The 26609-nt window shown below is 35.6% G+C and overlaps 1 protein-coding gene across 1 annotated transcript in view; it reads left to right on the top strand.

Moving 5' to 3' along the window:
* The window catches only part of LOC130014014 (tyrosine-protein kinase-like otk), a 57729-nt gene extending 32559 nt beyond the window's left edge, over positions 1-25170 (top strand). Inside the window, exons 5-13 of the mRNA XM_056102767.1 lie at positions 394-421; positions 1103-1140; positions 7011-7085; positions 7940-7955; positions 9500-9543; positions 9866-9940; positions 11698-11802; positions 13035-13081; positions 20131-25170. Of these exons, the coding sequence (XP_055958742.1) occupies positions 394-421; positions 1103-1140; positions 7011-7085; positions 7940-7955; positions 9500-9543; positions 9866-9940; positions 11698-11802; positions 13035-13081; positions 20131-20370 (668 nt within the window). The 3' untranslated portion in view covers positions 20371-25170. The remainder of the gene's footprint in view (positions 1-393; positions 422-1102; positions 1141-7010; positions 7086-7939; positions 7956-9499; positions 9544-9865; positions 9941-11697; positions 11803-13034; positions 13082-20130) is intronic.
* The last annotated feature ends 1439 nt before the right edge of the window (positions 25171-26609 follow it).

The raw sequence follows: 26609 nt of genomic DNA, 5'->3' as shown, positions 1-26609 counted from the left end.
TTCTGTTCGCGTCAAGCATTCTCGTCCAAAAGGTTTTTTTGCCTATTATGCGAAAAGACGAAAATGTGACTTAGATCGTTTTTCCCCGGGGCTCTTCAACTGTTATTGGTGTGGTAATATACCATAGAAAGGGTAAGTTATACAAGTTACACACTTAATTTATTTTCATAATATGAACTCTTTGAATAACTAGAAAATTCAATATACAGTTGAGTAATTCAGTTTAGGAAATTTATATTTAAAAAATGCTTTACATCAGTCATATAAAAGTTAAATTCAAGAACCCCTTTCTATTTATGAGATATCATATTTGGTGTCCTAGAAAAAAAATTAAGCCTTTTGCATGATATCAAGCAAGACTGTTTATCATTGATTGTTTCGTTTTTCACACAGCAAAAAAAGACAGTTCCCAAGATAATGTGTAAGTATATTTATAGGTTTTAGAGTAAATCTAATCTGTCACAGTTCTGTGATTCCCTTTTTATTGGGTACAGAACTGAAACAATGTGAGGAGTGTGAATCAAAACGGAGATGTGACAAGTACTAATTTTATTTACCTCATGTTTGTCCCAAAATATCATAATTGTGCAAAGTGGATGCAACTCAATAGTTATATATATTTTTTTGTAAATTCACCTATGTCTCAGACATATTGTCATTCAGTTAAAGTTATAAAGTGATAATTACAGTCCCAAATATTGTCCATCAGTGACTGATTATTAGTTTTTATCCTTGGTCTTTATTTCTTGCTTGAATACGAGGGTACCAAAATTATTAAACACTGAAAATAGATGTTATTAATTTTGAATAATATTATATTCACGATAACCTTAGATTCACCTTATTATAGAATAAACAAGAAATGACCAGTGATGATCTATTCAGAGTAATGTTAGGAGTTAAATATACTTCTGGACAACCTCTAAAAAAGTTTTATATCTCCGTAAGGACTTGAAAAATTTCTCTAAAATTCTTCACACAAGAGGTGGAGACTTTCCCAGCGATAATGACTCTTTAAATAATAGATAAATATTATTTTATTTGTTTCATGCTTGCTTGTTTCGCTTTTTTTTTCGTTTTATTATGTTTTAATTATTTTCAGTCATTTATCAAACAAAGAGAAGAAAAAGAATGAGCTTGGTAATGAATATATTTTATTATTTCCCATATTTTTGTTATTCAGTGTATGTAGATGATAAGATGTCTTTATTGTGTACAATTTAACGGGTTTAACCAGTATTTTAAAACCAGAAATAATGATTCACTTATTTATCATCTGATTTGAAATTTTTGTTTGTGTATTTGTACAAGGGTTATGAAATAAACAGATGGGCAAATCCAAGTCATTGTATGATAAACTGTAAAAAAAAAGAAACAATTCTTGCAAAATTAATTTCTGATTTAAATTACCGTACATGCTCTATATGTAATTATGGGTGCAGGCTGTTTCTTAACCTGGCTGTTTCGTACTTAGTTCATTCGTACCTCACTTCGTAACTCAAATTGATTCGTACCTTTTCCTATGCTGTTGAAATCAGTTGAAAGAAATTGAATATGCCGAACCAGAATTAGAATATGCACGAGATTTGTACCTCAAATTGATTAGTTCCATCTCCTAAATCCAACGGCTGCGCTTAATTTATAAAAGTGGCTGCCGAACCAGAATTAGAATACACATGTGATTTGTACCTCAAATTGATTCGTACCATTTCCTATAATATGTTGTTGAAATAAATTGAAAGAAATTAAAAGAAATCTTTATGTTGTTAAAAGAAATTGAAATAATAAACTATAGTCTGGTGTTGACTATCGAACCCAATCTGCCCAGTGAGTTGTGATTATTGACGACAATTGATTGGTGATTGTTAAAGCAGTTTAAAAAACGATTGAAAAAGTATTTAATCTGGTGTTGATTATTGAACCCATTCTGCTGGGTAGTGATTGTTGTGATTTGTGATTATTGACGATAATTGATAGGTGTTTGTTAAAGCGGTTAAAAACGATTGAATGTACTAAGAATTCCAGAATGTGACACGCAATGTATTATTCATTACATAATAAACCTTAAATCAATTTAACTCACTGTAAGGTGGAACTGCATGCTTTCTGTTATAGTTGGGTTATTTGAGCCTAAAAATATCATGGACCGTATAATTATACGGTTATATCACGGGGTAATTCTGTTATTGAAACCCAACTGCATGAAAATGGCTTTCGATCATAAACGATGTAAATTTAGTGAAATGCTGAAGCAATTTTAGTTTAATTATATCCTTTGTGTGTGAATTACTACTATTGGGTAGGCTGTGTAATATCAATATGGAAATTTCTATTATTTTTTTTAAATGCAACAATTCGCTTTTTGTTATTAAATCATTGTAGCTAATTAATTCTCTTTTTAATATTTTAACAGACTGTGGTATATGATTTAAATGTTTCATATTCATGTAATTATCTATGCATACAATTCGCTTTTTGTTATTAAATCATCGTAGCTGATGCTCATTCGGCAGAAATTTTTATAAATATAGCACAGCCGTTGGATTTGATCAAATCGTTTATTTATGTTTCACCTTTATATACTGAGCGCCATGGAAAACGCATCACTTTTTTCCCCAAATATTTTATTACTAGGTGGTTTTGTATGTATAATATTATGCAATACTATGAACTATTGTCTCACACAATGCTCCCAAACGCAAAAAATATCAGCCCGTGTGCACAAAAAAAATTGCACGAGATGCACATGAAAAACCCAATATTCACGTGCAGCATTGTGTGTGAGCCCTTTAAAAGCATGTTTTCAACTTAATGTGCAGTACATGAACTGTGAAACGGGGCCATACTTTATACCGGAAAACACCGGAAAACAACTGGAAAACACCATTTTACACTGAATATCGGAAAACACCGGAAAAACAATAAATACCGGAAAACATCCTAAATACCGGAAAATACCCTAAATAGGTAACCCGGAGCCTGGTCCTCTCCAAAATTTTGTTGATGCCTAATATGTTTTGAATGTTTTAAAAGACGCAATCAGTCTACCTCCATCATTGACCATATTTTATTTTGTATTTTAATTTTAGTTTTCAGTAAATTTCAGTAGATTTCTGTATTTCAGTAGATTAAACACTGCCCTCGGAGGGCCCCATTATATGCCGGTTGCGCCGATCTCCTGATTCTTACCAGTAACGCTGGCATCAGGGTGGTACGAATTAGTAGAAGGCACGACTAGGCCAACTCCTCCCTAGGTAACAAAAAATCGCATCATAAAACAGCAAGTATCATCAAAAGCGAGTTAATAAATCTCTGAATAGTTCGAGTTGAAGTTCCAGGTTTAACCGCTATGTGTCCTAATCACCAAACGAAATGACAGGCTGTAATCTGAAAAGTGTCTATCCTTTCCAAGAGCTATCCATCTCATTGGAAGGGCTAAAAATCTACTTGTTTCTGGGCTTACTTTCATTCCAGGGTCAAATATAATCACTTGAACCATAATAATATTCAACATATTCCATCATATTCCGAGGGCCGCACACAGGATTTTTTTCTGGATTACTTTTCAAGCTTTTTTCCCCAACTTGTTGACCAGTTTTCCTTAAGAAAACCCCAACTTTTGCCCAATTATCCATGAGAAAACTACATATTCTATCTTACTGCATTGACGGGAAGTGGTAAGCTGGACGTCTGTGAAAAGGGTTGATCGATAAATTTTCAAGGAAGTAACTGTTGTTTTTGCTTGTGAAAGAGAGAGAGAGAGAGAGAAATGGGGTTTAACGTCCACTCGACACAAACTAGGTCATTTCGGGACTAACATATGGTTCAATTTTATTTCAATAATTCGCTTGCACGTAGGGGTCTTTAGCAGTGGGAGGAAACAGGATTGTGAAATAGAGGACTCTAGCCGATGAGGCTACTTTTCCCCCCGAGAACCTCAGGCAACCAATTTGTTTTATGTACTACTATCGTAATAAAACATTACTACGTTCACCACTTCCTGGTGGCTGAAGACTTACACCGAATGCGTATTTGGAAAAAAAATGTCCCCGAGAAAATGTTTTTTCCGACAATCGATATTCGAGATGTCTTCTGTTGCACAAATTATGCTGCACTGTGTAAGAACTTGCATCCTTTGATCTGAAGATTGTAGATGGAAAAGTATCATTTGCACTATTTCAAAGTAAACCTGCATTTTCGTATATCATCCCGTAATTTGTGGTTAATGACAATGACTATGGAAATAATATGGGTTGAGGAACGGAAGATCTATGTTCGTCACGTGACTGGACAATTCCACCCCGTCCCACCCCGACAATGATCCCTCCCGGAGCGGCGTGGCGCGGCGCACTCTCTAAAAAAATCTCGGGCACAGTTTACTCTTCTAAGTTTTCCGGTAGCTATTTAGTAACCCGGAGTTTGGTCCTCGTGTGTGGTTTTGGACCAGGTGAGCGCTGATGAAATAAGTTCATTAACATACAAGCGAGCGGTCGCCTACGGTCAAAGAAAAATTTCTTTTCAGATTTATTTTAACAATTTCTTAACAAGAACACGATAGAGATTAGATTTCTTGATGAATGCTAGATCCTTATTCAATTTATTAAACAACCAAGTTTTCCTTTCGAATAATCTGCTGTTGAGGCATAGATGCTGTGTGGGCGTATCTCCAGACTTTGCGTGGCTATCGTTCAAATTTCTTTTGAATCATTAGTGTCATAAGCAGAGGAACCCTATTTATTTTCGGCCGAACAACGAACCATATTGATTTGCAGCGCTCCCTGCCTTTTTGTTATGGCGTTATTCCTATTTTCCGGTAAACCTTGTGAACGGGTTAGAGCCCAGAGTTTTTCAAGATTTTTGATTTAAAATCTGCTCCGAAGCATTTGTGCCACAAGACAATAAACACTGTGTCTAGCTTTATTCTAAAACAAAATATGGTCTAAAACCCTGCAAAAAATGACAAAGCTAACGTGGTAGGGTTTTGAATTTCATATTTGTTGTGAAGTATTTTGGCCATAAGACGATGAACTCTATCGATTTTAATCATATTTCAAATTTAAGTAAATCATGGGTACCCTATCGATTTTCCGTTTATTCTTTCATTAGTTAGTAGTTTTCCTTTGTAACAAATGTTAGAGTATTTTTTTTTTATATCAAATTTGGTGCGAAGTATTGGGCCAATGTTTGTTTCACAACGTGGAGACAGTATCTAGGTCCATTTAAGGTTTCATATTAACTCGGGATCTCAAGAAAATTTACACAGGATGTCAATATCTCGAGAACATTAACTCGAATTCTCGAGAAAATTTAGACTGGATGTCAATATCTCGAGAACATTAACTCAAATTCTCGAGAAAATTTACACAGGATTTCAATTTCTCAGGAAAATTATTAGGGGATTTCGAGAACATTAAATTGAGATCTCGAGAAAATTACCAGGTGATCACGGGATTTCGAGAAAGTATCACAGGATCGCAGGATCTCGAGACCTTCTACAAAATTTTGCATGACCCCAATACGCTTCCGTAGTTTAGAGAAAAAAAAATCGGAATTTTTTTTTTTGGGGGGGGGGGGCTGCCGAGACTTACTGAAAATCAACGGAATGAAGCCATGGGAAGGTCCAAGGCTGGCATGTTTACACGTGCTATTGCCAGACACTTCAATCGTCATCAGTCCACTATTGTAAGGTTGGTGGAACGTGTTCGAGTTACTGGATCAACACTTGACCGTCAACGTCCTGGTCCACAACGCGTTACAACCCAGGCTCAAGACCGCTACATCCGAGCCACTCATCTGCGTGACAGATTCCGCCCAGCGACTCGAACAGGTGCAGCAGTCGTCGGAAGACAAGGACCAGTAAGTGCCAACACCGTAAAACGTTCTCTAAGAGAAGTAGGAGTCCGTGCACAACGACCTTATGTTGGAGCTATCCTCAGGGATCATCACCGTCAGCGGCGTTTGATATGAGCTCAAGGGCACCAGACATGGAGAAGAGTAGACTGGCAAAGTGTGCTCTTCAGTGAGTCGCTTTCATCTTTATCATGCTGATGGCCGTCAACGTGTGTGGAGACGTCTTGGGGAACGTTTTGCAGACTGCTGCGTCTTCGACACAAATCGATGGGGTGGGGGAAGTGTAATGGTGTGGGGAAGCTTCACATTTCATCACCGGACCGCCCTACACATTTGCAGGGGTCGCGTTAATGCTGTAGCCTACCTCGATGATGTCTTGCAACCAATTGTTGTTCCGATGTTTCGAGCGCACCCACAACTTCAGCACTTCCAACAGGATAATGCACGTCCGCATACCGCCCGTTTTAGTATGGACTACCTGGCTGCTAACAACATCAATGTCTTGGACTGGCCAGCCATGTCTCCTGACATGGCACCGATAGAACATGTCTGGTATGAGATTGGACGTCGTCTGTATCGGAGACCACAGATCAGATACACATCATTGCTGCTTTAGAAGCTGCTCTTGTCCAAGAATGGAAGAATTTGCCCCAGGCCTTTTTTCAAACACTGGTAAATTCCATGCGACGTCGCTGCACAGCGTGTGTAAGATCCCGTGGAGGACACAAACGCTACTGACATCTGTGTCATACTTTTGGTTTTTGTTGTTATTGATGTGTTCCCATTTGAATATTGTTCACAATAAGAAGCAAAATAAATAAGATATGTTTACAAGATCATTTTGTTATACGTTTTCCATGGCGCTCAGTATATTTCAATTTCTTTCAAACACATTTAGGAAAACAAACTAAATCTCGTGCATATTCTAATTATGGCTCGGCAGCCAATTTCATAATTTTAGCGTAGCCATTGGATTTGATCAAATCGTTTCACCTTTATTTCAATTTCTTTTAACTGATTTCAACAACATAGGAAAAGGTACGAATCAATTTGAGGTACGAAGTGAAGTACGAAAAATGTGAGGTACGAATAAACTAAGTACGAAACAGGCAGGTTACGAAACAGCTGACATCCGTAATATATAATTATTAACATTTCAGTTATCGATGACAATTTAACATATGAGGGCAGCGATCATTTATTTGGACCCCAAAATGGAGCAGGAACTGGAAAAGGTATGTCATGAATTATGATTTTATTCCTTTATTTATTACTAGCAGGATACCCGGCTTCGCTCGGGGGTCATAACTCCGAAACCGGAAGTGGTAGACTAACGCCACCTGGCCTATGTTACTCCCCGGTCCGAGCTTCCCCTATACCACAAATTTCAGACTCGGGGCAGACCTAGTGTAGCCGCCAACCCCGAACAGACAGACAGGCAAACAGACAGACAAACGACAGTCACAAATATTAGTATACTAGCAGGATACCCGGCTTCGCTCGGGGGTCATAACTCCGAAACCGGAAGTGGTAGACTAACGCAACCTGGCCTATGTTACTCCCCGTTCTGAGCTATCCCTATACCCCAAATTTCAGACTCGTGGCAGACCTAGTGTAGCCGCCAACCCCGAACAGACCGGCTTCGATCGGGGGGTCATAACTCCGAAACCGAAGTGGTAGACTAACGCCACCTGGCCTATGTTACTCCCCGGTCCGAGCTACCCCTATACCCGAAATTTCAGACTCGGGGCAGACCTAGTGTAGCCGCCAACCTCGAACAGACAGACAGACAGACAGACAGACAAACGACAGTCACAAATATATATATAGATTAGTAGTATTAGGGGTTTCATTTTTTTACTGTATGTCATCATCACCTGTTGTTGTATAGCATTTCTATACTGTTGAACTATTTTTATAATAACAATAACAGAACAAAGATAATTTGACTGATATTTTACATACCAAAAACTACCCACGGTACTTATATCTGATATTCTTGAATTGGTTAATTGTATCGTTGATAACAAAGATAACCTTGCTATTCATGTTAGTTATAATATCAATAATTTATTTTTTATTTGTACAGGACAAACAGATAACATGTAAGTTATATATTATTCTTGTTTTATAGTAACGACAGGATAAGAAAACCTATAAAAAATAACATCTCACCTTGGTCTATTGTCCTATTATTAAGAAAAAAGTCACTTCGCTAATAACGCAACGTCCATTAAAACTATCATCAACTGTCTTCATTTTAACACAATAATTGTACAAAAGTATACAATATATCAATGTATACTCAACTTGTGAACAATTCTGCTAGTGAATGTTAAAGTATTTCTGAATACGTTGATCATTTCATCATACCACTAGAACCGATACTAATGATTATGTAGTAGAAAAGTATTCGCTGAGAGTACCTCAACTATCTTTTTTAATATCAATTGATGTACAGGGTTATTAAACGGACAGATAATGAAGCTTTTGAGCTGTCTAAACCTGATTCAGATATTACTGAACTTTTGGAATTCATCTGAAACAAAATGGTAACAGCCATGGGGAAAAATCATTTTCTCCCAGCTAAGCAAAGTTTTTCCTCAGCGAATGTCTCTGTGTCCTTTAAAACATGTTCTATCGTAAATTTATCGTATGACTATACGTTCTGAAACGATTTTGGACGTATTTCGAAATATTAACAGCTATCACCCTTCAATAGAATTAATTGCGAAAAATACTTTGACGACGAGTTTACTTTCACTTAAAAACAATTTCCCGATACAATTGTTTTTAAGTGAAAGTAAACTCGTCATTAAAGTATTTTTAAAGAATAGTATACCCATCAACTCCTTTTTGTAAAGGTAATAACATGACTTAATGAATAAGATGATGTTATTTTCACCTGATGGCCTGTACCTTTAATTCGGCAAGAAGTGGCGTGTAACTTGACAAGATTCAAATTACTATAAGAAACAAAATATTTTGGTAAAAAACCCTTAATATGATGAGTGTCTAAAGTCAGGGTACATTTTGTTACAAAACAAAAGGCTTTTTTCTGCCCCCAAAACTGCCCCTGCCCATTAAAAATACATTATAACAGTTCAAAAGTAGATGATGAAAGAAGAATATATTGAAAAATTCAGTCAAATTACTTTATTCTGAACATAGTTATCATCGTTGTAATATTTGACTAGAAATGGTAGCGAAATGCGTCTTCACCTTGGCCGACCATTGACAGACGTTAACTCCACCTACATATCTCGATTATCAAGTAAAGTTTTCAATGGCATACGGAAACGCTTTACAGCAGCCTCGCTAAGTACACTCTATCATTTAGCCTCGATCTAACTGACGTATTTTCATCAGGTTGCCCCATACTTGATTTAATCAATTAGTGAAATCCTATTTAAATCCGAGCTGTAGTCGAGCCATCCGTGGGTCTACAGAGTTGATTTTGGGCTTGTTGTTTAAATAAAGATCTAATTTATAATTTCTATAACATCTGAAGCCTAAATTAAGACTTGCAATAATCAGATTTAGCTCTTGCATGATGCATGTTTAAAGAAGCTGTTTAATGATAAGCCATCAATCAATGGCTATTAATACCTTGATGAGTTACATTGAATTATTTTTTATTATATTTTAGTCCCATGTCATCTAACGTAAAGACAGGAAATGATAATAAAATGGGTAATGTACTTCTTTACTGTGTTCGAATCTTTTCTTTTTAAATCAGTTGTATTTGTGCGGAAAAAATATTTCAATCTCGAATGTTTTAAAGTTTTGTTTTCTCAGTGGAGTGTGGCAAGTAAAAGATAAATCAGGTTTTACATAAACAGTACCTCTACTCCCCCACTACCCAACCATCCAGTTACCCCCTGTCATTCTCCCCTCAATACCCAACCCCTGTCATTCACCCCTCAATACCCAACCACCCACTCCATCCATCCCTACCGTTCTTCTTTTATTCACTGTTATTACAATGTTTTATTTTATATTTTATGTTTATCAGTTATCGATGATAATCTCTTGTATGAAGGAAGTGATCATATTTTTGGATCTCAAAATGGAACTGAATCTGGAAAAAGTAAGTATCATAAATCATTTGTCTGTTGTGTTAAAAACTACAATTTATCATCTCCCTGTCTTCAATTCGTCTTGGGTCTGGTACAGACGTATTAGATCTAGTGGCAGGGATAGTATGGCTGGTACAAACAATTCAACATGGAAGATACACTTCTTTTCATCTTGAATATTTCCTGTTAAAAAATATTAATAATATTTAAATCTTGAGAGATGTATCATAAAAACGTCGAAATTCATGCATACAATCATCAGCCACACTGCCGATTTTCTCGCCAAAGTATACACATCTGAAAGCTGACGAAGAAAATGCTTGTAGAATAGTAAATGGAGATATTAAATAAGAGTTTGACGATGATGCTGTAAGAAACAAAATAACTATTATTACCAATATTCATAGTTTGTGAGTAGATACTATAATACAGATTATTATTAGAGATTAGGCTGGAAGGAGACACTTCGAGCTGTGGAACAAAATCCGAACCAATGATTTTTGTAAGGAGGTATGTACAAAGTATCCCAAGAAAAAAATCCACTGCAATCTGCCTTGGGCGTGACTAAGTCGACAACATCGTAGGAGACGAACCTATTTGATGTTATTACAAAAGTCTTTGGAGTTAAGTGAGAATAAAAATTTGAAAGGTTTTGGGCTGTTTTGTAGAAGACAGGGTCTAGGGAGCACACATATATGCATGTAACCTGGTTTGGGGTGGATTTTGATGGCGGCAGACGTGTCTCGGGTCTTTGGTTTGATGAGTAGAAATGGGGTCTTTCGTTACCCGTATGTAGTTTATTGTTCTTGAAGAGTGTTGGCAATGCTGACGCAGTCAGGTGTATCCATTATTATAGCTACTGAAAATACATGGGAGTGGCCATTTATGATTCTATGGAATATGTTGATTGTTTTCAGGTACATTTTATACTTTGGTCATGTGGTAATGTACATTAGCTTTTGGGGAGGAGCAATTAGATTTCTGACTGGGATACCCTACTATTGAAAAGGTCTGGCCATTGCCATTCTTATGCTGAGTATTTTGCAACAAGTTTCGTGTGATAAGAAAATGTGCCCATCTGGCTTTGGTGTGGGGAAATAGGAACGTCTGGATGGGACGTCAGGAAGTTTGCCCAATACTACCAAACATAATTGAAGTATTATGTTAGTTTCCCACAAGAACGAGGTAGTATTTAGATAGTATTGGGTAGTAGTGTGTAAATCGCCCAGCCCGGTGGGGATACCCCACCACTGAAAATGTCTAGAGGTGGTCTTTGTTAATACATGTGAATTTGCTGAACATTTTTCAACATGTTTTGAGTGGTTAGTAAATGAGCTGGTGGGGTAGGGCGATTAGGGACGATGCTGAACATTATGCAACAAATTTCATGCAGTTGGTAAATGTGCTGTTCTAGCTTAGCTTTGTGGATGGGGCAGGGGCATTTATGGATGTCTTTACAATTAGAATTTCCCAACATGCGAATTTACTGATTTTGTCAATCAGTCTAATAGCGGAAATGCATTTGTGATGCACAAACATATTCTCAGCATGCCGAAAAAAGTGACGAAAATTTTTGGATTTTATAAGTCGATTAGGTACGAAAACCAGAACGCCTGTCCAAGGCCAATTTTAGTGGATTTTTATCTGTAGTTGTACTCATATAGACCTTTCATAAAAACAAGAATCATTTGTTTCGGATTTTTCCCCCAGCTCACCAAATCCAAAGTTCTCTTACCAGCCTAAGACCCGCTAATCTTTCTTTATATAGATGTAGAAAGAGGAATATTTGGTCAAACAGCTTCATCTGAAGTTAAAAGAAACAGCACTACAGGTGGCAAATCAAAGAAAAGTAAAAAACCTCCAAAGAAACCAGGTAGGGTAGTTTATTTTACATCAGTTCAACATTAATTAAATATATCTATGCTGTTTCAGTTATAATTCTTATTGCTATTCTGACAGTATCTATTCTATCAGGATAACTCAGTAATAGCTTTACTGTAGACAGTAATACTGCTATTCTAACAGTATCAAGATAACCCAATAATAGTTTTACTGTAGGCTACTGCTAGTATTCACCAGGTATACACATTATTTGATATATAAATGTTTTATCAGATCCTGAAGCTATCTACACAGAGGTTATTAAGAAAAAGATTGGTCAAGATAATAAAACTGCTAGTGCGGAGAGAGGTAGACCAGTAAAAAATTCATATTATGCATGTTTTCTGTTTTGTTCAAATATTACACACATTCATATATCTTCTCATAAATATAGGCAACACATTCTAGTTTAAATTCTATAGTGTTTAGTCAAGGTCTACCTTCCAAATATCTATCAGTGTTCGCACACTTTGTTCCCAATTCTTTTTAACACTAATTATGGCCAAGGGTCGTTTGTATTTTGGAATGGTGATTATGCTCCTTTGTTTTTTCTGTTTGATAATCTTTAATTGTTGCAAAGTTTCCTACATTTTCTATTTGTTTTTTGTCATTCAGTAGTCCTTATAGAGCACAACATTATTCATGTGAATAAAGTTTGCAGAGGTTTAATTTGCATGAGCCCTTACTCTTTATCTGTACTTAACTCTTCCACCTCTAGTCTATCCTATTTTAAATCCTTATATATTAAGGAGGCAGTGTGTTACTGACCACTTGGTGTCCTTCAGTGCTTCCAACTTTTTTTTGTTATCTCTGTACTTTTTATCAATAATCTTGTAACTGCAGTAGCTTTTGTTAATTTTAACTTTGTAGAATCTTGTGAATATTCTACCGATAAACTCATGTTGTGATCTGCTTAAAATTTAGATACACTGTTTAAAATGGTGACATGAAAAATATGTATAGAGTTTCAACAATTTCTGTTAAATTATATCTGACCTATCTGCGTGGATTTCTTTTTTATATTTAAAAAGGCTCAATTTGTGGATATTTTATTAGGGTGCATCTGAAAGCAATTCTAACATAGCCTACTAATAAGTAAGATGTGATAATGGACATAAAGTAACATTTTGTTCAAGGTTATAATATGGAAGCTGATGTTTGTGTCTATTGTAGTAATATAGATTATATTCTTTGAACTGTTAATTTATCAAATATTTTTCTTAGGAAATTATGAAAACTCTGATGTCAAAGCGAAACCAACTACTCCAAAGGTAAGTTAGCTTCTTTGTTGTACAAAGACAAAAAATGGTGACGAAATTATACATGTGCCTGAAAGTCACTGAAGTCAGAAACATATGTCTGGATGTCAACAGTTTAAAGGACAATATTGGTGTCAGCCATTATTATATATTTGACAGAACTGGTTAAACAGATTCCAATTATAATTTCAACACAGAAACCATTGCAACGGTAGGTGTGTAACGAACATTTGAAGAAATAGGAAGTGACGCGAAAAGCGACAAACACAAGTTATCCTTCTATATAACTGACTGAAGTAACGAGACTGTGGGAGAATATCTGACAATTCAAAAAAAATAATTGGCTGTCACTAGATAAGAGAAAAAGAGAAAAATAGAAAAGGCCCATGCATTCCCTTGCTTTTTTTATTCATTCTATACTTAATAAAAACACGGTAATGCAAGGACTTTTTCTAATTTGTTTGTTTTCTCTTACCTAGTGACAGTCAAATTTTTTTATAAATTGTCAAATCATATATCAACTTTTCGTCTTAACGGGATTATCAGTGATATGAAATTCGCTTGCGTGTCTGTTATGGCTCGTTACTTCAGTCAGTTATATAGAAGGATAACTCGTGTTTGTCACTTTTTGCTTCACTTTCCGTTTTTTCATATGTTCGTTACACATCTACCGTAACAATTATCTCTGTGTTAAAATTATCTTTGGAATGGGTTCAACAAGTTCTTTCGGATATGTAATGATGGTTGACTCCAATATTGTCTTTTAATACTGTGTCTGTTATTATGTATCAGTATCGCCACATATTATTACGAAAATCAGACTAAATAATATTCTCTCAAAGTAGTGATATCACAGACAAGTTAGTGTTAGACAGTCATAACCCCTGTTAAATAGCTGCTTCCAATAGTAATACAAGGATGGGCCAGACAGTCATAACCCATGTTATATACACGGTAACATGCATAGTGTGTAGAACCTATCTCTAAGTATTGACTAACTGGCCTATGTGTTAGAATATCTATATATGAAGTAGAAAGGGTTCATTGTGGTTACTATTCATGGAAATTCGTGAGAAATATACTTGTTTTGTCAGTAGTCGCTTAAACCCGTCAGTATTTGTACCGTACGTCAGTATTCCTATAAATGGTCAGTAATAATCATAAGGTGAGTATTTAAGTCAATTGGTTAGTATTCCTTACTTGTGTCAGTATGTAAAAATAACGTGAGTAATTAAACAAACGTGAGTTAAGCCGACCATATCACTAGTCAGGCGCGTGCGGGAGAAATAGACAAAAGCGTGACTAATTAAGAAACCGTCACTATTTGACCTCTTGGTCACTATTAGAGTGAAACTGCCAGTTATCTTTGATGTGCGTCAGTAACTGGATCCGACGCCAGTAGAGCGTGAAATCGTTAACTATAAATTTTTGTTAAGTATTGTTAGTGAGTATCGTCGCTACATGCTGAATAAATTATTAATTAATTATTTACTAATATTCTCGAATCGGGAAATGTTTTTAAACAATAATGGATGACAGTCAACAATAGGAATATTTGTCGGTGATTTCTGCAGAATACGGCGCAATGTGTAGTGTTATTTAATTTACAATTTATATTTATTCTCGTTATATAACATGCGGATTGGCACATGTTTTGGGACTTGCGGCACTTTGATATCTGTATGGATTAAATTTGGAATCACTGTATGCATTAAATTTGGAATCACTGTATGGATCAAATTTGGAATCACTGTATGGATTAAATTTGGAATCACTGTATGGATTAATTTTGGAATCAATGTATGGATTAAATTTGGAATCACAACTAATGGTTAAAAAAAAAGATCAACACAAATCTGTTTTCACTAATTTTATTTAAACAGATAATATACTATTCAAAAAAAGTAGGGGATATTTGATTTTTAAGTGTTATTAAAGTCACCTAATGAAACTGACGAAGAAACAAATGACAAAATGAAATGAAGTTCACATTCATCGATTTATTCCAAATGATCTTAGACTAAGTAAGGCACAGACTGACCATTATAAGGGTAAAATGATACCCGGGGTCAAACAGCAAAGTTACCACAGCATCACAACCAAGTCAGTGACGGGTAAATCCTTCTAATGAGACGTCTAAGGTCATTTTGGTCCAGATTGTCCCATTCCTGTTGCAATGCAGCAGCAAGTTCTTGGACATTGGCAGGACGTTGTTGACATTGACGTAACCTCTGTCCAAGCATGTCCCAGACATGCTCGATGGGGGAGAGGTCGGGACTCAGTGCTGGCCAAGGTAATGTGGTGATGTTCTGTTGTTGGAGGTAACCTGTAACGATCCTGGCCCTGTGACATCTTGCGTTGTCATCCTGGAAGATGAAACGGCGGCCATGACGTCGTGCGAACGGCACAACATGGACTGCCAAGAAGTTGTCCCGGTAGTACTGGCCTGTAACACGCCCTGCAACAACATGTAAAGCCGTTCTTCCAGCAACAGTGATGCCTCCCAACACCATAACAGAACCACCCCCAAATCGATCATGTCTGATGACGTTAACGTCTTGGAAGCGCTCGTTTCGACGACGCCACACCCTCCTACGTCTGTCCAAAAAATCAACAGTGAACCTTGACTCATCTGAAAACATCACATTGCTCCAGCGTCGATTATCCCAGTGTTGACGATCCCTACACCAACGACGTCTTGCCTGAATGTGATGATCTCCCAAACAAGGGATCACGCGAGGACGTCGGGCGCGAAGGTGACCCCTATGCAGTCGATTCCGAATCGTCTGGCCACTCACTCTCACACCAGTGTCTGTTTGAAGACGAGCGCTGATCTGATTTGCTGTGATGACACGATTTCTCAAGGCCAAGGTACGGATAAATCGATCCTGGGCTTGAGTTGTCGCCCTTGGTCGACCTGAGCGTGGTCTGTCCTGTACAGATTGTGTATCACGGTATCTGGACCATAGCCTGCTTATGACAGACTGAGAAACATTCATCGTCCGCGCCACAACCGCCTGTGTTGTGCCGATCTGTAGCATGCCAAGGGCACGTAACCTTTCATTTTGGGTAAGCCGACGCATATCAAAATTTGTTTTCTGGTCACTAAAACAATTAAACTGATGTTTCCACCCTGGAATTCAATGCCACAATGACTGTAACATTCAGAGTCAGAGTCGTGCAAATCTTGGGTTGGACCCCCATGATGATCCCAAGCATCACCTGCATTCCATGCGGTAGCTATTGGTGCGTTTGGGCGTCACATGTAACTGGAAATGTTTCTTCTGTTAGGTTCTATAGTGACTTTTTTCGTAGTCATTTGCATATTTTAGTATTATGCCCCCAAAATCAAATATCCCCTACTTTTTTTGAATAGTATATGATAGCAGATAACAGAAATAATGAATTTCATATACGTACATACAAGCTGAAATTCTGATCACTGAACAATCGTGTGAATATCTATATACATTATTAATGGTATCTTCAGATTTGCAACATATTACAAACCGATTCCTGTTTTTTAAAAAAAAAACCCATATAATTCAAACGTCAACCCGACCATTTCAAGAATAATTGTCCGTGTCAAGGCGACTGCAGTTCGATTGCTTTATTTAAAAAGATAACTGATATTAAACTATACAACTGACTGAGCTATTCGGGGTTCATATTGGAAATATTTTGGTGTCAAGGCAACTGGAGTTCGGTTCCTTTATTTAAAAAGATAACTAATATTAAACTATAAAATTGACTGAGCTATATCCGTTTGAGGTTGTTTGAGCAAAAGCAAGTTAAAGATATCGTTATGTTCTAAAAAAAAAATCACATAGCAACCACGCCATATAATTGTTAATTTTTGTTTAATAGTTCTCTCGGTGTTATAATTTAGAACAAAAGAGAATAGTCCATACATTAGTAATGTAGGTCTTGTATATTAAACTTTTATGGGAATAAATTTTTTTAATCTCACCACTTAATTAGCACCTTGGTGTTAGATCAGGAGATTAAGAATGTTGATTGGGTAATCGAGTTTAGCTTCTTGATTATCAAAGAAACCGTCACAGCTAAGCGTATATTCTGTGACCTTCGTAACATGACTCAATTAAAATAAGGTTTTGAACGTACGATAGGTCTACTTTTATTTTCAGGTACCGGAATGGTATCAGAATCCGAACCCCAGATAGGGTAATGAACGTAACCATGATATCACAATGGTGTCTGGACCGCACATTTTAAAGTATTGTATGGGTTTTAAAACTCGTTTGTATTCGTTAAAATTGGGATTATCGGTAATTCATAAACTAGAGATTCACGGCTTCACAGCGATGCCAAGTATTACTTAAGGAGACTGATCGGTCGGCCCTCTGCATTATCTATTTTTGTAATATAGTTAGAATGGCCAGCTCTTTATCTAAATCTTAGTATTGAACATGCTTTACGTTTCAATATTCCAGACCCACTGGTTGATGGCTATCTTAAAATTTTGTGGTTTAGTTAACAGGAATAGAGATGAGAAGAACGAGACAGAACAGATACAGGTAGACGAGGAGAAAAAAAAAGCTTTTGACAGAGCGCGGCCATTGCTCCGATGATGGTAATCTTTAGGAGGAAAAGATTGTCCCAACAATGAAAACGCAAGAAATGAAATGAGGCTTAATGTCCTGGGCTTATGAAGACTGCCATATGCCACACAGTGTGGCGGTACTATGGCCTACTCTTATATTGAATTCTAACTACCAATTGACCTTTTACGTGCACGCCAATGTATGCACAGGATCTTGGTTTTTTGTCGCACCCGAACGACAAGACAGCCGTCCTTGTCACGCCCTCCGCCCTTCACCACTGATAAGGGGAAACCACGCCGGAAAATCCAGATGAACTTTCTCAACCTATGCATGGATCGAACATGCGACCTCCTCCCTGTCTAGTGAGCCAGCGTCTTCATTTTTATCTTACCCACTTAGCCACCATGGCTCCCCGAAACATACAGGAGCGAATTTACGAACAAGTGTACGTAGAAGTAAAACGGGGATTTGTTTTGATGGAAGAGTTGCAAAATTGATTACAGCTCACAGGAAACTAAAATTTTGTAATGTGGATTTGGTATCGTTTTACTATTATGCAAGAAAAGAAAATATGAATTCAAAGAACTATATCAACCTTCGTTTTTTATCCGCGCCTCTCTTGCACGTGTACCAAGATGATAAATTGTGGAAACCCTCTCTCCCTCTCTGGATAGCCATAACGTGGATGGGTATGCTGTGGCGGTCTTCATTTAATTTTATGAATTGTTTTTATTGAATGGATGATGTTTTCAAAAGGTAATAAAATTAACTGCCAAACGACTCGTTATCCCGTCAGGTAGCACAAACATTGTAGAACATTTGGCAGCTCAATTTGTGAATTTTTGTATTTCAATCTTTAATACTTATTCTTTTAAAGTAAATAAAATAAAGTGCCAAACGAACGATTTGTTACCCCGTCGGGTAGCGCATTCATGCGTAGAACGTTTGGCATTGTATAGTATACCATATAATATGTTATTACTATTTTCATCGTTATAAATACTTTTTAAAAATTGTTATAAAAGCTAACTTCTCAAAGGTAAAAAGATATTCACATGACTATTCTGTGCTCATAATTTCAACCTACATGTTTGTTTCAGTAAAAGCCGTGAAAATATATTTACTTTGTTCTTTCTTAACCATTAGTTGTCATTCCAAATTGAATCCATACAGATATCAAAACATAATAATCAGGAGGCTAAACTCGATTACCCAATCAACATTCTGAATCTCCTGATATAACACCAAGGTGCTAATTAAGTGGTGAGATTAACATTTATTCCCATAAGAGTTTAATATACAAGACCTACATTACTAATGTATGGACTATTCTCTTTCGTTCTAAATTATAACACCGAGAGAAATATTAAACAAAAATTGACTTGCTTTTCCTCAAACAATCTCAAACGGATATAGCTCAGTCAATTTTATAGTTTAATATTAGTTATCTTTTTAAATGAAGCAACCGAGCTGCAGTCCCCTTCACACAGACAATTCTTGAAATGGTCGGGTTGACGTTTGAATTATATGGGTTTTTTTTTAAAAAAACAGGAATCGGTTTGTAATATGTTGCAAATCTGAAGATACCAATAATAATGTATATAGATATTCACACGATTGTTCAGTGATCAGAATTTCAGCTTGTATGTACGTATATGAAATTCATTATTTCTGTTATCTGCTATCATATTATCTGTTTAAATAAAATTAGTGAAAACAGATTTTGAAATCGCCGACAAATATTCCTATTGTTGACTGTCATCCATTATTGTTTTTAAAACATTTCCCGATTCGAGAATATTAGTAAATAATTAACTAATAATTTATTCAGAATGTAGCGACGATACTCACTAACAATACTTACCAAAAAATTTATATAGTTAACGAGTTCACGCTCTACTGGCGTCGGATCCAGTTACTGACGCACATCAAAGATAACTGGCGGTTTCACTCTAATAGTGACCCAGAGGTCAAATAGTGACGGTTTCTTAATTAGTCACGCTTTTGTCTATTTCTCCCGCACGCGCCTGACTAGTGATATGGTCGGCTTAACTCACGTTTGTTTAATTACTCACGTTATTTTTACATACTGACACAAGTAAGGAATACTAACCAATTGACTTAAATACTCACCTTATGATTATTACTGACCATTTATAGGAATACTGACGTACGGTACAAATACTGACGGGTTTAAGCGACTACTGACAGCACGTATATTTCTCACGAATTTCCATGAACAGTAACCACAATGAACCCTTTCTACTTCATATATAGATATTCTAACACATAGGCCAGTTAGTCAATACTTAGAGATAGGTTCTACACACTATGCACCCAGCAGTGATAGCTGCTTCCAGTAGTAATTAGAGGTTGTCAGCAGCAGCTGTGTTGTGTGTAGGTAACTCTTCAGGGTTTGAGGATACCTCTATCTATATTCATCAATGTCGTTATATATCAATCACAGTTTATTTATGATTTTCTATTCTCATCCAGAAACCAGCTATCAACAAGGAGGGATTGAATTATGCTGATGTTGTTTTCACGAACAAAACACCAGCTAAAGATGTGAAACCAGTTTATCATGAGGCAGTTGAGTATGCTGGTATACAGACTGGTGTTCGAGGATCAACTCCACCACCTGTTTCTGATAGCAGTGATGATGATGACACACCACCACCTGCAGCACCAGCACCTAAACCAAAGACAAAGCCAATGAAAACTAAGAAGAATTAAATTGAAGAATCTAGATGGATCGCACGATCTACCCAAATATCTTTCAAATCATGATCTAACCCATTATCTCTTAAATCATAATATACTCCAATCTCTTTCAAATCATGACCTACCCCCAATCTCTTTCAAATGTTAAACTTTTTGATTGAACATTCTGTACATTACTGAATAGATCCAATAATGACATCAAAAACATGAAACACAATGAAAATCTTTTAGCTCCTTGACTGTCTTCAATCATAAGACAGACAGACTTGATTTAATTTTAGTAAATCTTTCTACCCAGCCATGTCATCTCCATTAATTGATGTGGTATTATAGTTAATCATACTCCCTCAAATCAACAGAGGATTGTTTTTCATTTTCTGTGTAAAACAATTGTCAGTTGAATATCCCCACGTAAATAATTAGGATCTTGATTGTGTAATGTAGAGAACAAGCTATACTGTTCTAAGTTTATATGTTTTTGTTGCTAGATAACTTACATTTATTATCCGTAACTGACTTTTTATTGTTTTAAGAGTCTTTCATAGTTTAACTATTATCTCTGTCTTATTATATAGGCCTCCGAGCAAAGAAGTACACCGGGGGGGGGGGGGCTTCATACTAAATCAGAGGCAAATGTCCACGTGTAACACAATAACAGGCATTTATTGTTTAGTATTTGTTGACATCAAGTCACAACGTGAACATATTGGTATGGTATGGTAAAGTATAGTATAGTATAGTATTTATTGACATCAAGTCACTACATACATATATTAGTATAGTATGGTTTAGTATAGTGTACATTTAATGTGGACGTATATTGTTGTCACCGGCATCTATCTACCCCTTGTTCGTAGTCAAATATCTACAATACTTGTCTGGCCCGGGGTTTTGTCAGATACTTAACGATTTTTACATTGATGCTTCATGTGCACCAACTGGGCTAATGAAGGTGGGTATACCATATGATATGAGGGAAATTTTGTCAGGAAAGTCAAGTGGGAGTCAGGAAGAACCTTTATTTTTAGACATGAAATTTTGTAAATGTGATACATGGCATGGCTCATGGTAGAAGTCTTATGTATGTGATACAGCTCCTGGCTAGTGGTAGAAACTTTGTAAAGTGATACAGGGCATAGCTCACGGTAGAAATCTTGTAAGATTTGAGTATAAGGATGTACCCTATTTATTTAATCTTAAATTTGACTTTCAAAGCTTTTAAATATATGGAACTTTTTGAAGAATTGTACAGTATTAGATTTTGAAAATTTGACTTCTAAAGCTTTCGAATATGATATTTTAGAGCATGTGAATATATGCTTGATTGATTCCCTGTAGAATTGTGACCTTTAAGAATTTGATTAGCGGGATTTGTTGACATTGAATTAAGGGCTACAATAAACGACTTTGCTGTTGGTTATTTAGAACTGGAGTGAGCGACTTTGCTGCTCGTAAGCAAATTAGGGAGTCGGACATGCCCTTGTCTATGTTTTGTTTTATAAATAATTTGTAATAATTGTTTCTACTTAGCAGTATTATTAATATTATTGTTATGATAATTAAAGTTAAATATATTTTATTTATGTTTGATATATGAGCTAATGTTGTTTATTCTCAACTGAATTTTTATGAACCAATCTGATGGCATAAGCTAATGTTGTTTATTCTCAACTGAATTTTCATTTACCAAGTTGTATGATATGAGCTAATGTTGTTTATTCTAATTGAGTTTTCATATACCAATCTGTATAATATGCTTAACTTTGCATTAAGTATGACATGTATAATTAACATAATATTTTATTTTTAAGAATGACACAGGATATAGTTAACTATTTTAAGTGACCGTCACTAATTTAGAATTGACTTTCTCATTCTTTCTGTTGTTTGTTTTAATCAGAGATTTTCAACAAGCCAACCACAAAATATTTATAGAAATTAAATTAATAAATAGTTATATTTTTATATTCATTTGTGTACCATACAATACCTGGTTTAGCTTGGTTCCTTGTGTATATGTATATTGATTTATAACAGAAGAGATTTGATTTATTATGTTGCTCCACTTTGTTTTATTGTCTTTATATGAAATAGTTAGCCCAGTCGATACAGACAAGTAGGACGTTAAAATCATTTTATTTTAATTTGTTTATATGAAACACTCTGTTAGAGATTGTATTCAACAACTGACTGGTTAGAGATCGTATTCAACAACTGAGTGGTTAGGATCAGTATTCATCTGTGATTTGGTGGTGTTTTTATACTTATTTTATTATCAGATCTAGCACAGATCGATTGAATACAGTATAAATTTACTGTTTTATATGTAAAAATAACAAGATTAAGGTAAAAAAAAAAAAAAAAGAAGGTACCAGGCACACACATAGAAAATGAAGGTTAACATTATAGAATGAATATATATTTTTAGATTTCTTGTTTATGCATTACCTTTATGTTATTGTTAATCTTGTATCCGTTTTTAAATATATAAATTGATAAATAGTTATTTGATTTGATTTGTATTATTCATTTATAATACTCATTACAATTATTTTACATTCCTGGGGTTTTTTTTAATTTGTAAGTTTATGATATTCTGTGTTCTCAAAATATTATTTTAAGCTGTTGTTGTAGTTTTTTCCATTTATTAAGGTTGATTAAAAATGGCATCTACAACTCAACTGAGTGTTGCAGCTAATAACGCAAAGGGACACGGGTAATCCCTATAATTATATGGGCACCCCATGCATAGAATTTAAAACGCCACAGGACTTGAAGCATGTAAAATAGTTAAATTTCCAACTACTGATTTAACATTCCATGGATAAATAAAATATTTGCATAATAAGATATTAGAATTTGTTTTGTTTCTTTTCCTCCACTTAAACGTATGTTATACTGCTGACTATACACAAATTCAGGCAACCGAATTCTGGGTAACTGAAGTAGCACGTACAGGTATTGGGATTTAAACATATTTTAAAGCCACAACACTAACTTTATATTGCTCACTTATTTTTTGTATTCTGATATTTTTGTAGGTTTTTATAGATATCATTGGTTCCGCTTGATATGTTTACAGTTAATACTGAATAATTTTGATAGCTTGTATTTAGACTGTGTTAGCACTAAAACTGAATTTTACAGTTGGAACTAGTACTGCTGATATTAATTTAATCATTCCTTTTGTAACCTATTATATTTACTGATGAATAAAACTTTCACCTTAGTTATACAATGCATGACCACGTAAAGAAATTGGAAAATTATCTTATTTATATAATAATAATAATAATAAAAATGTACCGTATATTTTTGGAGACACAATTTAAATATTTTTTATGTCCTTGGGTCCAGGCTATGTTACCAGGGACTCATTTTATCTATTGATATTCAGCTTACTAAATCAAATATATCATTTTTAATCATTTGTCATACTTTTTGATACTTTTGTGTTTTATTATATTTTTGATATTTTAGCTTATAACTGTACATAATTATTATATGATTCATAATATATTGTTACTATTTTATTATAAAATAATCGTTAATTATATATTTTTGCTATTTTATTATAAAATAATTGTTCATTATATATTTTTGCTAATGAATGTAATATTCATAAAAATTTTATTGGCAGGTTCTTGTTGGACATATATTTTAACTGTCCTTAAAGATTCATTTAAAAACAAATTATTTTGTAAATATCTGTTACATTCATTTGAAACAGGAGGAACAGCTTGTTCCATTATCCATACTTAAATTAAAATTTAGGCCACCTCTAAAACAATTCGGTCATGATCAACAAATTAATGTATCATTAACTGGCCCGGTATTACAGACCAATTTATAATTAAGTTTGTTTATTACAGAGATTTGTAATTAAGATTACGCAGTTGTTTTTGTCCCCCGCCTTTCGAAGAAAGCAGGGGACTATTAAAATGGGTTTGTCCTTCTGTCTGTCTGTCTGTCACACTTTTTGGGACACAATAACTCTCTTTTTAATTGAGCTAGAATGTTCAAACTTGGTGTAGGTGTTTATTAGGTCAATACCTTGATGGAGTTCGAAGATGAGCATTTTCCGCTTAGGGTAAGTGGAGATAAGCAATTCGACTGATTGATGCTTTGGGACACGATAACTTTAGTTCTAATTAAGTGAGAGTGATGAAACTTAGTGTATAGTTTCATTACATCAATACCGTGACTAAGTTCGATAATGAACATTTTCTGCTGAGGGTAAGCAGAGCGATAAGCAATTTCATTCAAACTTGGTGTAGGCATTCATTAGGCGAATCCCTTGATGGAGTTCGATGATAAAGATTGTCTGCTTACGGTAGGCAGAGACAATCAATCTGATTGGTTGATGTTTTAGGGGCACGATAACTTTGGTTATATGGAGTGAGAGCGATGAAACTCTGAATATAGATCATTATATCATTACCTTGACTAAGTTCGATTGTACGAATTTTCTGCCTGGGCTAAGGAGCGATAAGCAATTTGGAACATAACAACTCTGCTTTTGATTGAGGTAGAATGTTTATTAAGTGAATGTCTTGACTGATTTCAATGATTAACATTTCAAGTTAAAGCTAAGCAGATCTAATCAATTTCATTGGTCGATGCTTTGTGACAAGATAATCTTGATTCTATCTGATAGTGATGAAATTTAGTGTGTAGTTTGATTGCTCGATACTTTTGAAAAAAAATAAATGTGCGATTAATTAATATGTGTCATCTATTTATTTTGTGATTTCGGCGGGGGACATCAGCCTCACTGTTGGCTTGTTTTCATAAATAAAATTATTGTTTGTTTGACTATTGTTATTAATAGATGCAAACCGATTTAATACGCCCACATTTTAGTGAGGGCATATTATGTCGCAATCCTGTCCGTCTGACCGTCCGTTAAAATTGGCTTGTGAACACAATAAAGGCTATAGTCCGGTAGTTCAGCTCTGAACGTATAGAGCGGGAGCCCAGGGTGATAACCTAGCTGAAAAGTGAACCAATTTTCTTCTATATGGTATCAATGCATGTATATCTGGTTTCATCAGAATGTAATTCTGCCGGGTTTCAGGTACTGGGTGTGGTATTCCATGCCCAAAATGCCATGCCCCCCCCCACCCACAACTAGGCTAGATTGGCTCAAAAGTGTACCACACGAAAATCTTTCTGCAGTGTACCGTACATCTTCAGGTGTTAGAAGACCACTTTGACAGACATTTCTAGTGGGTCCCTGTGAACGCCGGAACAATGTAAATGAACATCTTAGTGAGAAAATAAGACCGTATGAGCGACACAACATGCTGTTAAAAAATATGTCCCCTTCTTCTAAACGACTTGACAGAGGCCATTGAAATCTAAATATAGGGTAACGCACAAATTTACGAACTCAGCCATATAAGATGAAACGAAATTTAGGTAAGCCTACTAGGGGAAAGTAATTGAAGTTTTTAGAAAAGTTCAGAATCTTCTGTCATTTATTGCTTTGCCTAGCCCAATTACAATAATTTACAATCAAATTGTTTCAAAAATCCCATTTTTTTCCACCCAGGTTTACCTAAATTTCGTTTCATCTTATATGGCCGAGTTCGTAAATTTCGTCGGCGCTCTACTTCCTGGCTCCGGAATTATCCCCTCCTTTGTCGATAACATTGCGAACGCGATAGGGGCTACATTTTTAAATGAATATTTGGCTGTAAGGATTGGGGTTATGAGAGGATAAACCCTATCGATTTTCATCTTCCTTGGACTTATGTTCTACGACCTTTCGTACCCAAATTATGGCCCCTTTTCCGAAAACCATGGTAACACGATAGAGGCTGTAGTATTCAACAGATTGTTTAACGGATTCTTATCAAATTTGATGTGAAGGATTGTGATCATATCAAAGTTATCCCTCCTTAACCGAACACCTCGTGAACGTGATAGAGTCTATATTTTTTGGCGAAATGTTTTCAAGAGTTGTGAAACAGTGGTCATGAGAGGACGAATCCTATCGATATGCAGCGTTCTACGATTTTCCGTTCCGGACTTATATTCGTCCTTTGTTATAATCCTTTGGGGTCACGAGAGAATGAAACCTAACGATTTTTAGCTATCCACACCTTTCCGTTCCGGTGTAATCTCCCCTAAGTCAATAACCTTGGGAACCCAATAGAGGCTACAATTTGAAACGTTTTTATTTTCTGTTTGGGTTTGAAGCATTGTAGTCAAGAAAGGACAAACCCTATCGACATTGCGTGTACCGT

The sequence above is a fragment of the Patella vulgata genome, chromosome 8 (genome assembly GCF_932274485.2).
Source record: "Patella vulgata chromosome 8, xgPatVulg1.2, whole genome shotgun sequence".
NCBI lineage: Eukaryota > Metazoa > Mollusca > Gastropoda > Patellidae > Patella > Patella vulgata.
The sequence above is the reverse complement of the archived record's forward strand: the minus strand, read 5'-3'. Positions and strand labels throughout refer to the sequence as shown.